The 15721-nt window shown below is 40.9% G+C and overlaps 1 protein-coding gene across 4 annotated transcripts; it reads right to left on the bottom strand.

Moving 5' to 3' along the window:
• Nucleotides 1–242: 242 nt before the first annotated feature.
• numa1 (nuclear mitotic apparatus protein 1) lies at nucleotides 243–15684 on the bottom strand. 4 transcript variants are annotated; one of them, XM_039787849.1, is made up of 25 exons: nucleotides 15519–15684; nucleotides 15316–15400; nucleotides 15116–15201; nucleotides 14920–14993; nucleotides 14436–14524; nucleotides 14273–14347; nucleotides 14038–14131; nucleotides 13720–13879; nucleotides 12875–13014; nucleotides 12601–12712; nucleotides 12183–12300; nucleotides 11799–11939; nucleotides 11546–11659; nucleotides 6996–11408; nucleotides 6550–6759; nucleotides 6224–6411; nucleotides 5263–5400; nucleotides 4996–5101; nucleotides 4414–4600; nucleotides 3555–3691; nucleotides 2749–3042; nucleotides 2171–2275; nucleotides 1716–1991; nucleotides 669–715; nucleotides 243–458 (listed from the first exon to the last, which is right to left on the bottom strand). In XM_039787849.1, coding segments are annotated over exons 2-25 (7344 nt in total). In that variant the 5' UTR covers nucleotides 15355–15400; nucleotides 15519–15684; the 3' UTR covers nucleotides 243–457. The 4 variants fall into 4 exon arrangements, with proteins under 4 accessions (XP_039643783.1, XP_039643801.1, XP_039643792.1 ...); XM_039787867.1 differs by having other exon boundaries at nucleotides 5020–5101; XM_039787858.1 differs by having other exon boundaries at nucleotides 15542–15684.
• Between the last annotated feature and the right edge of the window lie 37 nt (nucleotides 15685–15721).

The following is a 15721-nucleotide window of genomic DNA, read 5'->3' as shown; positions in this document are numbered from 1 at the left end:
ACATCAAAAATGTCCGTTAAAAAGGTTAAACTAAAAAAGAAACGTTAACAGGATTTCTCAGAAATTAGTTGTTGAAATCAGTGTTTTGACCATTTGAACTGCTTGACTCGTGGAACCAAGTGATTTATAATCTGAGCTTGTCCATATTCATTAGGTGAAGCTACCTGGTTACCTGGACCATCCATGAGCATTACATTTCACTTAATTTTTTTTTGATTTCACATGATAAACAACTAGACCAGCAGACTTAAATGTTTATTAAGAAAAATATAATAGAAAAGAAAAATATAATAGAGAAAATTAAAAGGTACAGTAGATTTTAAAAGACAAGATTGTAAAAACAAAAAGAAGACAGTAAAAACAAATTGTGGGGAAAAGAAAGTATGATCAAGTAGAACTTGAGACAATCATGACTCCAGTTTGGGAACGTGTCCTCACACCTTCATCCTGCTCATCATCTGTGGGAGAAACATTTCAATACAATATGAACATTACATTGAGTAAAAGCTGAAGTCACATGCAGTTAGTGTGCTAGATACATGTGGACACCCCTGTTGATACATGGAATAAACACACCGTGAGTTATTATGGGAAAACCTGAAACCCAACAACCAGCCAGTGTAAAGAAACAAACCCCCATTAACTAAATTAAAATTACTAGTATTGACCATTTAGGAAATCCAGCAAGATGTTCTCCATTTACAGACCCACGCTTCTGAAAACAGTTACTAAAATGTAAAGACTGAACACATTCAAGAAAGTTCTTTCACAATAACAGTTTTGATTTATTAGTAAGATCACTAACCACACACACACACACACACACACACACACACACACACACACACACACACACACACACACACACACACACACACACACACACACACACACACACACACACACACACACACACACACACACACACACACACACACACACACACACACAACACAAAAACACACACACACACACACACACACACACACACACACACACACACACACACACACACACACACACACACACACACACACACACACACACTAAAAGAGCAATGCAAATTGAACAGGTTTAGTTCACCATCTACACTACCTGCTACTGTCTGCTTATCAGATGATGGAATCTACGGCATACCTGCTGCCTCCTATCAGACTGAGCTCATTAAGTGGCATATGTATGACACCCCAACTCGTATGCCATTTTTGGCGTGTTATCAAGACGCATACTCGCTTTTTAGCGTGTTAACAACGCCGTCTGGCCTCCATTGACTTACATTACCTTGCGACTGCGTGTGAATTTACGCCATAGCGAGTAGGATGAAAGGGCAAAAACCCACGTGGGTCAAACACAGGACTTTCACCCAGGAGACCGGGTATCGTGTCCCGCATGTCACGTTTCCTAAACTCAACTGTCGCTTTCTTCTTTTACTAAACCCAACCCTGTTCTTCTTTTCCTAAACCCAACACGTCCGCTGTATACGACGCTCAAAATGCATACAGATACAACGGCATACGATTTAGAAAGTGGAGTGTATGTTTACGTCCGTTGTACACACGCGGATAGCTCAAAATGCGTACAGATAACCCGCCACTTGGCTTAAGAAAGCGGGCGTGTAGGTTTACGCAAAGTCATGATGTCATGTTGCTCATACGCCGCTGATTATTTAAGCGTGCCCTGTAAAAGCCTGAATGGATTTGTCTGTGTGTGTTTACCTTGCGAGCACTAGCCGTCAGTCCAGGAGACTTCGCAGACCTGCTGGTGGCCTTCTGTCCTTTAGTGGTCACCTGAGGTGACTTGGAGCTGCCAACTCTGCCTGCCCGGACCACAGCAGCACCTGAAGGAGCAGATGTCTGAGCGGGCAACTTCTTTACACTTTTGCCTGGAGATTTCCGGGCAGAGCCGCGTAGTTTGTTCAGCCCTTTCTTTAAGTAGTTGCTATTTTTAGGGGTGTTCTCAATAGTGAACATCATAGACTCCCTCCGATCAGCCTGAGAGAAAAATTAAATAAAGTGAAACTGTTAGAGAGGCATGCAAAATATATGTACGATTGTGATCCACGACAACATGATGTCATTGTATATAGCATGTATGTATATAGCATGCATGCATGCATGCATGCATGCATGTATGTATGCATGTATGTATTCCCCCCCCTCCCCCCACTCACTGGACTGAGTGCTCTGCCCTGAAGCTGAGAGTTGGAAGGTCCACTGATCACGTTCCTGTTCTTTGGAGTGAGTGGACGGGGGAAGCAACTGGCCCTCATCTTTTTCTGTCAGATGGAGGCAAGGAAAGACAAGTAAGTAAAAATACAAAGAAAAGTTAAATTTTAGATCATGGTTTATTACATTTATGTAAAGAGTAAGATTTCAGATTACCAATGAAATAAGCCACTATCACTGACCACTATTATGAGAAAAAAAATATATGTTTTGATGTCAGCCGTGAGTCTTTTTACGTACTGTAACAAACATTTTTGACAATAATCACTCCAATTTGGTATTTAGGGTAGCGGCAAAGATATGTACGACGACAGGATACTTTACAGTTGATTGTCAAAGATGGTAGTAACTATAAGTATTGCAAAATGGTAGATTTTTAAAAAATTCAAGTAATTACACTATAAATGCTAAATATGAATTAAATAAATGTAAGGAAAACATTACAGTTGGAAAAAAAAAGCCTATGAAAACATTCATCAGCTGCTAGTGACAACTATTGATGAGTATACTGATGCAAACCAACCTCAGGCGAAGTTTGATGTACAGACAATGTAGATGAAGATCGCTTTGTGCCTTTCGGGCTTCTCAGCTGAGAGGAGCTGACAGTTTTTGATGGCAGCTGGCCTGGCATCAACGACACACGGCGAGAACGAGTACTGGCAGCAGCACCCGTCTGTCCCACCATGAGGGAGTGCCGATGGGAAGCCAGAGATTCTTGCATCTGGCCAGGCATCATGGACGCCCGACGGATTGTGTCGGATGGGTCACCCATACGGAGTTCTTCGTCTGTGAAAAGGAATGTGCTGCCACGGCCAGTCTAGGAGAACAGACAGAGAGATTTCAGAAAACTAGTGGGAAAAGAATGAAGTGCAGGAAAGTGCAACAAATTGTTACACTCAACCATCTTTTAAGGCTGGAGTCATACGATTTCAGCATTGGGCAAGACACTGAACCTGATTGTTAGCCATGCTATTGCTGCCATTGGTGTGTAAGTGTAAGTGTGTGTATGCGTGCGTGCGTGAATAAGAGACAAATTGTTAAGTGCTTTGGCTAAAACATTAATGCAGTCCATTTGCCATGTTCAAACTACTCACTAGTTGGTGCTCTAGTCAACTATATGGTTTTAAGTCAGTATCATCAGATTTACAGTTGTGATTAATGTGTAAATAAATGTTTGTATACATTTTTGGTGTGGTGCGACAACAACCCCTGTGCATTATACCTCCATATTTGTCACTGTTTTGACTATTAATTAGGTATCTTTAATGTGTATGTGTGACTGTATGTCTGTCACGTTCAGTGTGTGTGCATGTGTCCCTCTTTACTAACATCAGACTCCACGGGGTAGCTGCTCTTCAAATGAGGAAGGCAGGCCTTGTTCCTGGCCTGCAGCTCTGCTATCCTCATCCAATCCTCTGGTGCCCCATCTGGCTCGTTCTCTTCTCCCGCACAGAATGTACCAGTGGCTGAAGACAACACATGTACAAAAAATAAATAAATAAAGATAAAGAGTTACATATACACCTTATAGTCTCCGTTTTTGACTACGGCAAGTGTAATACCCATATGCGATCAATTACCATTACTCAATAACTAATTAGTAGGGCTGCCCCTGAAGATTGGAATCATCAGCCGAGATGCCCCAAAGTCAAATCTCATTTTTCCTCAAAGTCACTATTTATTTATTTTATTGTATAGCTGCATTATTGTACACGGAGCAAAACACAACATGTAGAACTGCAATGATTTGTCAATACAAAAATGAATCAGTTAAACATCTGCACAATAATTTTGTAAAAAAGGCAAACATTTGATTGTTCCTTTACTTTGTGGTTTTACATTAAAGTAAATGAAATATTTTGGGATTTCTGACTGTGTGGTGGGACTACACAAGACAGTTGAGGTCACCTTGCGTTGTAGAACAATGTGATGACACCTTTTCCCAGTTTTCTGATGTTATAATCCAAAGGATTAATATATTAATTGACAAAAAAGTTGACCGATTAATCAATAGCGAAAATAATCGATAGTTGCAGCCCTAGGTCCATGTCTTTGGCGTTGAAAAAAAAGAAAAAGTACTTTGTTTGCCCAGCTCTGCAGGTTGTTTAATTTTCTTCCAGCCTGACTTCTCACTTAATTTCTCACCATCCAGTACAACCTCCTGTGAGTAAGCCAGGGATCTACTCACTCTGCGGATGGACGGTGCTCCGTCTGTAGCCCGGCAGACCGATGAACTGGTCGCTGGCGGTCATTCTTGCAGGTGTGTCAAACAGCCCCACGGGTCGTGCAGAGTTTGTACTAGAGATGTTTGGCTGGGAGCGAGCTGAGGCCAGACTGTAGAAAGTCTCATCTGGGTCACTGCTACCTGGGGTTTTCTACAGATCAGAGTTCAACAATCACTTATGGCTACAATAATACTGCAGTGGGAGTGTGTGGATGTTTGGAAAGGGAAAGTCAAAACATTTGGGTTCAGCCATTTGAATGCATTTTTACACTGCCCGAGCGTAAGAGCCCGAAAGGTGCACACAGAGCTCTATAGTTAAAATGTGTTCTAGTGTAACGGTTTAAAATTAAGTATTATTGAACAAATTAGGAATCGAAATAAAGGACCAGCTGAACCCTCAAAATGCACAAATAACACAATTTCGCCACCATGACTATTTCAGAAATAGTGAGACAAACCATTGTGATTATTAAACTGCACAGTGATTATTCAAATGTAGCATGTGTTATTGTGAACATGCAATACATGCAAGTGAGTTTCCTCCACCTGGGTCATGGTGATGTTAATAACCTGTGTGGTCCTCCGTCGTTTGACTGATGAAGTTGGATTTTTACAGGCCGAATCCAGTTCCATGTTGTGCGCCGTACTGGTCCTAGATGATGAAAAAGAAAACAAAATGATCCCAATAGCAGACGTTTAGGAGGAGCTCTACAACACCCACAACTCTCTCTCACTCATAGTAAACAGAAAAACCTCCTAAAGGTGGCCATTTTGAGAAAACAAAGATTGCCACAACGGTACTGTATGACATACCTGTTGATCTGTCTGGTATTTATAGGTGTGAAGTATAGGGTTTCCAGTGACTCCGTCTGAAGACCGCGGCGTTTTGCTGCCAAGCGCTCTGAACTGCGAATAAGCGGTGTGCTTGATTCATCGGGTACTCTAAGTTTCCTGCAAAGGTAAACACAAAGTATTATGTGAGATTACAAACAATAGTTTCCCACTATTCCTCTAATGTAAGATTTTAAAGCTTTTCTCAAGTTTTATGTCTTCATCGTGTACTTTGTTGGAGCACAGAAAAGGGCAGGATAAAAGGCCAACATTCAGGGATGTCTTTAGGACAATGGTAACTCCTTGGTTGGGAAAACAAAAGTCAAGTCAATTTTATTTATATAGTCCAAAATCATAAACCAAAAACAGGTGAAAAGAAGGAGTTGGTTTGGCAGAAAATCTTGTCTTTCTGAGAATATCTATCTATCTATCTATCTATCTATCTATCTATCTATCTATCTATCTATCTATCTATCTATCTATCTATCTATCTATCTATCTATCTATCAAATTTGACCAATTGTGGGTCAAAACCGAAGACATTCTGAGCAGTTTTAAAAAACCCAAACTACACTTCAGAGGCATATTGGGCTTGTTATGTGTGTGGCTGGAACCAAACTAAAATGAGTTTTAACACACTGCCGCTTTGCTCGCATATCTTGCTGTAATACTGGAAGCGGTTATTTTGTGCATTTTAAGGTTGAGTAATGGTTCCCTTGCTCACAACAATGTGCAGAATGTTTTGACAGCTGACATAACCAAAGAAGTAAAATCAAATGATCAGTAAATAAAACAGAAACTTCTTTTTTTTTTTATAAATACAAAAATGTAAATGGCAGGGTTTATAACACTGTACAGACTTTTTTTTTATCATTTAGTTATATTATGAAATATCTGCAGGCCTAAAATGGCATGCTACATACTGTATATACAAGTGTATTACCTTGTGGTGGTCAGAGAGTCTTCCAAAGAGCTATGGTCCAGGCTGTCAACGCTCATGCTTCTCTTCACCTGTGCTCTTGTGTGAACACTTGAGGATGCATTGGCAATATCCATGTAACCCGACTCTGCACTTCCTTCATTACCAGGAATCTTATTCTGTATCCGCAGGTTACGGTCAGCAAAAGCCAGCTACAAGGTAAACAGATACAGAAATCAGCAGAAAAAAAAAAAGAAAAAGTGCAATCAACATCCTTGAACTCTAAAAATTGTTTAACAGTTATTTAAGAGACCGTGCCTTAGTTCTACTCATGCCTCAAAAATACCAACCTGTGCCTCCAAACTGGCCACCCTGTTCAAAAGTGCCTTCTCACTGGTTTGGGCCTTGTCCAAATCCAGTTTCAGCAGCCTGATTTCCATGGCAGTAGCCTTTTCTTCACGCTCTTTAACCTCTAAGGAATGCTTGAGTTGAACCATCTCCTCTTGGCTTTCCTGGAGAAGCTGTTTCTTGCCATTATAATGACTCACTGCCTTCTCCATCTGTGGCATTATGATAATAAAATAAATATCTTAGCATGAATCTTAGTCCAAACTATTCATCCGACACCAAACAGATAAACCAACCAAGTATGCACATGAAACGGTTGAGTGATCAATAAGTAACAAGCAGAAAGGAAATATAATAAAATATAAAAAATAAAAAAATAAAAACTGTTAAAAAGTAGTGAAACTAAATGGTGTCATGTTGTGTGGGGATAGTTTGTGGTCACACCAACCTGCGCCTTGTAGTGTTCCGCAGCCTCCGATTTAGCCGAGAGCTGTTGCTGCAGGTCTCTCTTTATCGTCTCAATTTCCTCAGCTTTTTCTTTCAAGAGTTTCTCTTTCTCCATTCTAATCATTTCCAGCTCCTGCTGTAGCACAGACTCCAGTTTATGGGAGACCTCATTCTCTTTCTTTATGGCCTGCTTGGCTTGATCAAGTCTCTCATTCTCAAACACCATGGCTTCAAGTTGTTTCTCCAGAGCTCTCTGTTTCTTTTCTGCCTGCAGTATCCTGGCGATGAGTACTTCTTTTTCCTGAACAAGAGCCTCCTTTTCGCTTAAAGTGGCAACCTGTACAGCCTCTTTCAGTCTGAGGTCTGCAGCTTGTGTCTCTTTGTAGTGGTTCAGCTCTGCATTTACGGAGACAAGCTGCAGCTGGAAGAGGTCTTTATTTTCTTGCTGTTTAACAAACAGATCTTCCTTGGATTGCAAAGCCTCCTCAGCCTTCCTCAGTGATGAGCCAAGAGTCTCCACCTGTTTCTTTAAACTTTGGATCTCTTGCTGTCGCAGATCTGACTGCTCTGAGCTCTCGGTCTTCAGCAGCATCATCTGTTCCTCTTTAGCTTGGATCTCGTCTTTCATCTTCCTCACCTCTTCTTTAGATGCTGACAGTTGCTGCTGCAGTATCTCCTTCTGATGAGCACTCTCCTGCTCCTGTTTGGTGAGCATGGCTACCTGAGTTTGAACCTCCTCCTCCGTCTTTGTGAGAGAGTCACCCATATTAACGAGTTGGTTTTGAAGACATTTGATCTCTTGCTGTAGCATTTCAGAATGTTTTGAGCCTTCTTTTTTTATTGTGACCAGCTGTTCCTCTTTAGACTGGATCTGCTCCTTAAGAGCTTTTATCTCGTCTTCAGAGGTCGTCGTCAGGTTTTGAACTGCATCTTTTGCCTGAGAAATCTCCATTTCCTTCTGAGTCAGTAAGTATTCTTTAGCCTGAACCTGCTCTACTGTAGCCTTGAGAGATTCATTCAAACTTTGGACTTGGTCCCTAAGAGTGTGGATCTCTTTCTGTAGCACTTCTGACTCCTTGCAGCTCTCAACCTTTAGCAGGTCGACCTCACCCTCTTTAGTTCGGATATCCTCCCTCAGCCGATTAACCTCCCCCTCGAGAACGGCACTGTGCTTTCCAAGTGCCTCGATCTGCTGCTCCTGCTTGGCCATCAAATCTTCTTTGGCCTGAGCCTGGTCCTTGGCTATCTCAAGAGAATTGCTCAAAGTATTTATTTGTTTATTCAGACTTTCAATCTCTTGCTGTAGCAATTCAGATTGTGCAGAGGTCTCAGACTTTAGCTGAATTAATTGCTCCTCCTTCGCCTGAATCTCTGCATTAAGCCGTTTCACTTCATCATGAGATGCTACCATCTGCACTTGGAGTGCCTCCATATCCTGAGTGCTGTGTAGCTGCTCTTCAGCAAACTGATCTTCCTTGGATTGCAAAGCCTCCTCAGCCTTCCTCAGTGATGAGTCAAGAGTCTCCACCTGTTTCTTTAAACTTTGGATCTCTTGCTGTCGCAGATCTGACTGCTCTGAGCTCTCGGTCTTCAGCAGCATCATCTGTTCCTCTTTAGCTTGTATCTCGTCTTTCATCTTCCTCACCTCTTCTTCAGATGCTGACAGTTGCTGCTGCAGTATCTCCTTCTGATGAGCACTCTCCTGCTCCTGTTTGGTGAGCATGGCTACCTGAGTTTGAACCTCCTCCTCCGTCTTTGTGAGAGAGTCCCCCATATTAGCGAGTTGGTTTTGAAGACATTTGATCTCTTGCTGTAGCATTTCAGAATGTTTTGAGCCTTCTTTTTCCATTGTGACCAGCTGTTCCTCTTTTGACTGAATCTGCTCCTTAAGAGCTTTTATCTCATCTTCAGAGATTGTCGTCAGCTTTTGATAGTTATCTTTTTCCTGAGTCAGTAGGTATTCTTCAGCCTGAACCTGCTCTACTGTAGCCTTGAGGGATTCATTCAAACTTTGGACTTGGTCCCTAAGAGTGTGGATCTCTTTCTGTAGCACTTCTGACTCCTTGCAGCTCTCAACCTTTAACAGGTCGACCTCACCCTCTTTAGTTCGGATATCCTCCCTCAGCCGATTAACATCCCCCTCGAGAACGGCACTGTGCTTTCCAAGTGCCTCGATCTGCTGCTCCTGCTTGGCCATCAAATCCTCTTTGGCCTGAGCCTGGTCCTTGGCTATCTCAAGAGAATTGCTCAAAGTATTTATTTGTTTATTCAGCCTTTCAATCTCTTGCTGTAGCAATTCAGATTGTGCAGAGGTCTCAGACTTTAGCTGAATTAATTGCTCCTCCTTCGCCTGAATCTCTGCATTAAGCCGTTTCACTTCATCATGAGATGCTACCATCTGCACTTGGAGGGCCTCCATATCCTGAGTGCTGTGTAGTTGCTGTTCAGCAAACCTGTTTTCCTTGGATTGCATATCCTCCTCAGCCTTCCTCAGTGATGAGCCAAGAGTCTCTACTTGTTTCTTTAAACTTTGGATCTCTTGATGTCGCAGATCTGACTGCTCTGAGCTCTCGTTCTTCAGCAGCATCATCTGTTCCTCTTTAGCTTGTATCTCGTCTTTCATCTTCCTCACCTCTTCTTCAGATGCTGACAGTTGCTGCTGCAGTATTTCCTTCTGATGAGCACTCTCCTGCTCCTGTTTGGTGAGCATGGCTACCTGAGTTTGAACCTCCTCCTCCGTCTTTGTGAGAGAGTCCCCCATATTAGCGAGTTGGTTTTTAAGACATTTGATCTCTTGCTGTAGCATTTCAGAATGTTTTGAGCCTTCTTTTTCCATTGTGACCAGCTGCTCCTCTTTAGACTGGATCTGCTCCTTAAGAGCTTTTATCTCGTATTCAGAGATTGTTGTCAGGTTTTGATAGTTATCTTTTTCCTGAGTCAGTAGGTATTCTTTAGCCTGAACTTGCTCTACTGTAGCCTTGAGGGATTCATTCAAACTTTGGACTTTGTTCCTAAGAGTGTGAATCTCTTTCTGTAGCACTTCTGACTCCTTGCAGCTCTCAACCTTTAGCAGGTTGACCTCACCCTCTTTAGTTCGGATATCCTCCCTCAGCCGATTAACCTCCTCCTCGAGAATGGAACTGTGCTTTCCAAGTGCCTCAATCTGCAAAGTTCTCTGCTGTTCATGCTTGGATTTTTCTGCCAACAGATATTCCTTGGATTTCAAATCCTCCTCAGCATTCCTCAGTGATGAACGAAGACACTCAACCTGTTTCTTTAAATCTTGGATCTCTTGATGTAGTAGTTCTGACTGCGCCAAGCTTTGATTTTTCAACATGTTCATCTGTTCCTCTTTAGTCTGAATCTCCTCGTTCATGCTCCTTACCCTCTCTTCAGAAGCAGACAGCTGTTGCTGCAGGGCCACTGTCTGGTGAGCACTTTGCTCCTCCTGCTTTGTAAGCATTCCCTCCTGAGCCTGAACTTGTTCCTCAGCCTTTCTGAGAGAGTCATTAAGATTTTCTAGTTGAGCTTTCAGGCCTATAATCTCTTGCTCCAGCGATTCAGACTGTTGAGAAGAGTCATTCTTTAGAATAACAAGCTGCTCGTTCTTTACCTGTATCGCTTTGTTTAACTTCTGAACCTCCTCTTCACAGGTTACAATCTGTTGTTGGAGTACCTCCCTTTGTTGGACATTCTCTTGTTGGGTTTTAGCCAGTAGGTCTTGCTTAAGTTGAATTTCCTGCTCAGCCTGTTTGAGAGACGAGCTAAGCTCTTTCACTTGGACCGATAAGGTATCAATTTTATTACTAAAAATGTCTTGCTCCTTAGACTTTTCCTGAAGTAATTTGGCAAGCATTTCCTCTTTGGCTTGAATTTCATTTTTGTTGTTTTTGGTGTCATCTGTTAGAATGTCAACTTCTTCTCTGAGACTGTTAATTTGTTGGTCTTTATCAGCCAAGAGAGAAGTGGCTGCAGATAACTTTGTCTCAAGATCTTTCACGTTTTCATCAGACTGGCAGAGAAGGCTTTCCTTTTCTCTCTTTATTTCCTTTAGTTTTTCAATTTCTTGTTCACAAGCATCAATATGCTGTTGTAGTCTGGTGATCTGCTCAGTTTTCTGCTGCGTAACTTGCTCAAGTTGAATCTTGAGCTCCAGGATCTCTTGCTGAAGGACTGCTCTCTGCTCAGTGATCTCCTTTTGTAATTTGTCTAAAATTTCATCCTTAGCTTGAATGATTTTTTCAGTTTGGGACTCCTGTTGCTGCATGAGCTCTTTCTGTTGATTTAATTCTTGTTGATACTCTGCCAGCTGCTGTGTTTTGGCCTGAATCTCCACCTCAGCCTTTTTCAGGGAGCAAGATGTGCTCTCCAGCTCATCCTTCAAACCGCTGATTTCAGTGTCCAACATGTCTCTCTGGAAATTTAAGAAGTGAAGACAATAGTAACCATCTCATCCAAAATAGATTTTAAAAGATTGCGAAAAAGCAGACTTTACATTTGATTAACAAACACTTCTGAATTCAGCTTTTACATATATTAAATGGACTTTACCTCCATTACAGGCCCCATATTCTCTCCTACTTCTTCATTAGTGGCCCTGCTTATTACATCCTCCAGACAGGAAATCTTTCCTTGAAGGATCTGAATTTGTTCAGTCAGTAACTCCTGAGAAAACAAAGAGGAGCATATTACGTTGAACCCATTTGCGTAGAACCCAATATGTAATCAAAGCAATGGAAAAATGTAATCATCAACTCCAGTCAACACAAAACTCTTGCTTTTTTCCTTCCGAGGGTGTAACTACCTTTTGAGCAGTGGCTTGGTTAAGTTCCGACTGTAAGTGGACCGTTTTGCTCCTCCAATCCTCCTCAGAAAATGCTTGGGTTTCTGTCAGCCTGCCAACTTCTGCTTCGAATATGGCTAGCTTGGAACACACTGCCCTCATCTGCAAAACATTAAAAGAATACCTCAACAATCTGTATGAAGTGAAAGCTTTAGTTTCAACATTGACACATGCGACTAGTGCCAACCCCACTGAGACTCGCTTATCCACCAGCATGGTCGCATCACTTAGTTTCAGGAGAAGTCTGCTCATGTTGAATCTTTTAAGGACGTACAAATTGCACATGACCTCATAAGTGAGAAAACAAAGATGCAATTTAACATAACTTTGCACATGTGCCATTACCTGGGATGAAAGCACACCGTTTTCATCTGACAGCTCATCCACTTTCCGCTCCATAAGTGAGGAGTTACTCTTCAGGTCTTTATTGTGCTTTAACATCTCATTAAGATGCATTTGTAACCTAAGACAACAAAAAAACAGTTAGCCAAGCAGTCTTTTTTAACCCTTTTAAATTAAAATTCTTAACGCTTGGGATGGGTTTCGGTAATAAATACACATTTCTCACGTAAAGCTACGGCTAGGCTGAAGAAAATAACATTTTGCAAGGGTCAGTATCAAATTAGCAGGGGTGGTGTGCCACGGCATGTAGAAGTACAGTATACTATCACAAACTCAAGTTGAACACATCTTTGATGTAAAAGATGTTAATAGTGGCGTCATGCATTAATTAATGCAAAGAAATATCTGTCCTGGTACTTACGTGTTGTTCTTGGTCTCAAGCTCATTGATTTGATCCTTGATAAAATTCTCTTGTGCATGTTGCTCTTTTTTCAGCTTATCCAGGCAGTACTGCAACTGGTTGCAATGGGACTCTAAAGAAAACAAAGTAAATATTGACCAGGGTTTGAAGAAGAAAAAAGAAAAAAAAAAAAAGAAAAGAGAAAAACAAATGGAATTTTTTTTTAAAAAGTTGTACTTATTAATCTTATCAACTTAACTAACAATATTTTTATACAAACACTGAAATGTGGTACCTCTCTGTGCAAGGAGTGCAATCTTGCTGGCCAGCTCACTCTCCAACCCATCTCTGTGGTCTCTCTCCCTGATCATCTGTCGTTCCATCTTCCTCAACTGAAATTTTGGTGTGTTCATGATATTCTGCAGAGGAGAGTTGCTGTGGAAATAAAAGCCGACCAGGCACGCTAAAGAATTATAATCAAATCATGAAAACATTCATGGATTTACAAATAATTATTCATAAATGGATACATGTATATTGGTAAAGTTTTAATGTTTTGATGATATGCAATGCAACCCTACACAGGTAAGCCATTTTGTTATGGTGTGAAAACAAAGATCTTAGTTACTGGAAGTTTAGCATGGTATATTAAACTGCTTTTATGTTTATATAAAACCCAACTACAACTTATTGTTGTATTCAGTTGTTGTGAGGCGACAGTGCTAACCAGTGACCCACCGTGCCGCACCTTTCAATGGAGACAAGCTAGTTTTAGCGCAAAATGAACCTAGGGGTTAATAACATATGTGTACTGAGGTGTGGTATAAAATAGCAATTTACCCTCTGCCCCGAAAGCTAGCGTTAGCAGCTAACCACCGGTTTGCGGTAGCTTGTTCAAAGCTAGAGATGCATTCGATTAGCATGAAAACACATCCCAGAGAACGATCGACTATACACGTTATTAACCCCTAGGTTCATTTTGCGCTGGAATTGTCCTTTAAATAAAAAATGACTAGTAAAGAGGTTCGATAGATCATTACCCAAACCAAAGTTTGGATTAATGTTGCCTGCAAAATTGCCTTATTCACATTTAATGAATGATAGGCACTTGGTTGGACAAAATTAAATCCACACTGATACCTGACTGAGGAGGAAGCCACAGTTTGCATGTCGACAAATGTGACTCTCTGTCTGCGGTCGAAAACGGGGGACTCGTCATCTGTTAACGAGGAGCTAGTCGACACATTGGAGGTAGAGGTGGTTGCTGATCGCTCAAATATTTCACGGCTGACAGATATACCTGAAATTAAATGAGAAATACATTTTGACTAACTGTACAGCTTGCATGTAAGTCCAAACTAGAAAGCTAGTGTTATACAGCAGCATTACATGTGTGACACTTGTCTCAATTAGTATGACATATGAGGAAATGAAAGATTTAAGAAATTTGTGACTTACGTCTCCTTGCCAAATAGGCATCGAGTCTTTTGCTCAAAAACACGCAGCCGTCACTCTCCATAACAAAGGACTCCGTAAGGTGTGCTATCTCTTGCTAACAAATAAAAGTGGGGATATATATATAAAAAGCACAGATTTAAATAGTAGATCAACACATGATGAATGAAATGTGATGGATCTAAGTGGTGAAGACATAACATTTAGTAGCAATTCAGAAAAACAGCTTTCTGCTTACCTCCACATGACATTCCAATGAGTTCACAGTGCAGCGCTCATTCATCATGTCGTGGTATATGAGCAACAAAAGCACCTGGTGGTATCAAAAACTGAGTCAGAATGTGCCTTTGCCAATGTTTGTCTTTATTTTTTTCCTTTATTCTTTTTTCTTTGTCTTATACCTTGGCAATTTCAACTGTTAGGTTGATTTCATGTCTTATGTTGTCCCAAGATACTGAAGTGCCTTTGGTTGCAGTAAATCGGCAATCCCCTAATAAAAAACATATATTGATAGGTTAATTCTAAAAGGACAGCAATATTCAACATGCATCCAAAAGCATGTGTGCCTGTAACATATTAAAAAGTGATCCTCAGGGTGTGTTCTTTACACCCTGACATCACTGTCTGGTTGGCATGTTTACAGGTGCAACAGGGCACACTTTAGCTCACACCCAACAGTGATTCAGGGTGTGGTCAACTCAAAGTTGAAACAGATTTTAAGAAAACAGTGCCTTTTTGCTGTCTTAAGCACTGTTCGATGACATTTCATCTACATGCAGTCAGTAACGTCAAGTGATATAAGACATGGTAAGCCTTTTGTAGCATATAAACTGTAAGCAGTCACACTTCAGCAATATGTGAGGATATTTTGGTAGAAAAACTTACTTTCCACAAAGTCAGCAATTATCTTAAATCGCTCCTCAATGGAATTACTGAAATGGCAGTTGTGTTCCCTTTTCCTGAGATGAAACAAAGGTGAAACTAGATTAAAAACCGAGGTGTACGCCAAGGAATGAGCATCTCAATACTTTCAAGAACCCGAAGCATTTAAAACGTAGTTCAACACATTGCTCCTACTTACAGCATACAAACAACTTTCAGTAAGACTGTCCCATCTTGTAAATCGTCTATATTTATGTCTCGGTCTGACAGATTTAAGGTGTTGACCTGCAAAAAGATAGTTTGACAAGCTGGTCAAATAATCACTGCATCCATCTAATAAGCTTTGAATCAACGTATTAGCTATTACATTCAAATATGCTGTATTATGTATAAACTTACCCAGCAGAGAAGAGCCTTAACACCCACGTTAATCGCCATCTTGGCTGACCATTAACGTGGTAATGCTAAGGATTTTAACCTTGAACTGGAAAAAACAAAAAATAAAGGCATATCAGCTAACGTTAGCTAGCTAGCACATAACTTAGTCTTAGCAAAGTTAACATTACCGTTACGACAGTGTTAACACAAACAATGTGACTCACCTTACAATACTTTGGCCACTTATTTCTGTATCGTATTTAATGCTAGTCGTTCTCTGAAAAGAGATGAAGCCGCTTCGTGTCTTCGTTACTGCTATGAAATAAACAGACCCACGACAAACAAACCAGACAAAATTTCAAAAAGGGTTGTTGAAGATTGAACCAGCCAATCCGTTTTCATATATCGACGCATCTGCAAATAGGCC

This window comes from Perca fluviatilis, chromosome 2, assembly GCF_010015445.1.
Source record: "Perca fluviatilis chromosome 2, GENO_Pfluv_1.0, whole genome shotgun sequence".
NCBI classification, from domain to species: domain Eukaryota; kingdom Metazoa; phylum Chordata; class Actinopteri; order Perciformes; family Percidae; genus Perca; species Perca fluviatilis.
Note: the sequence above shows the minus strand (reverse complement) of the source record. Positions and strands in the feature narration are given on the sequence as shown.

What these genes read in the sequence shown, in the direction of transcription:
- numa1 (XM_039787849.1), bottom strand. Translation starts at nt 15,354, where the DNA reads ATGGCGATTAACGTGGGTGTTAAGGCTCTTCTCTGCTGG. An exon ending in TGGCCAGTTTGGAGGCACAG is followed by an intron (nt 6,412 to 6,549) that starts GTTGGTATTTTT and finishes TTTACCTTGTAG; the next exon opens with CTGGCTTTTGCTGACCGTAA. An exon ending in AATACCAGACAGATCAACAG is followed by an intron (nt 5,102 to 5,262) that starts GTATGTCATACA and finishes TTCATCATCTAG; the next exon opens with GACCAGTACGGCGCACAACA.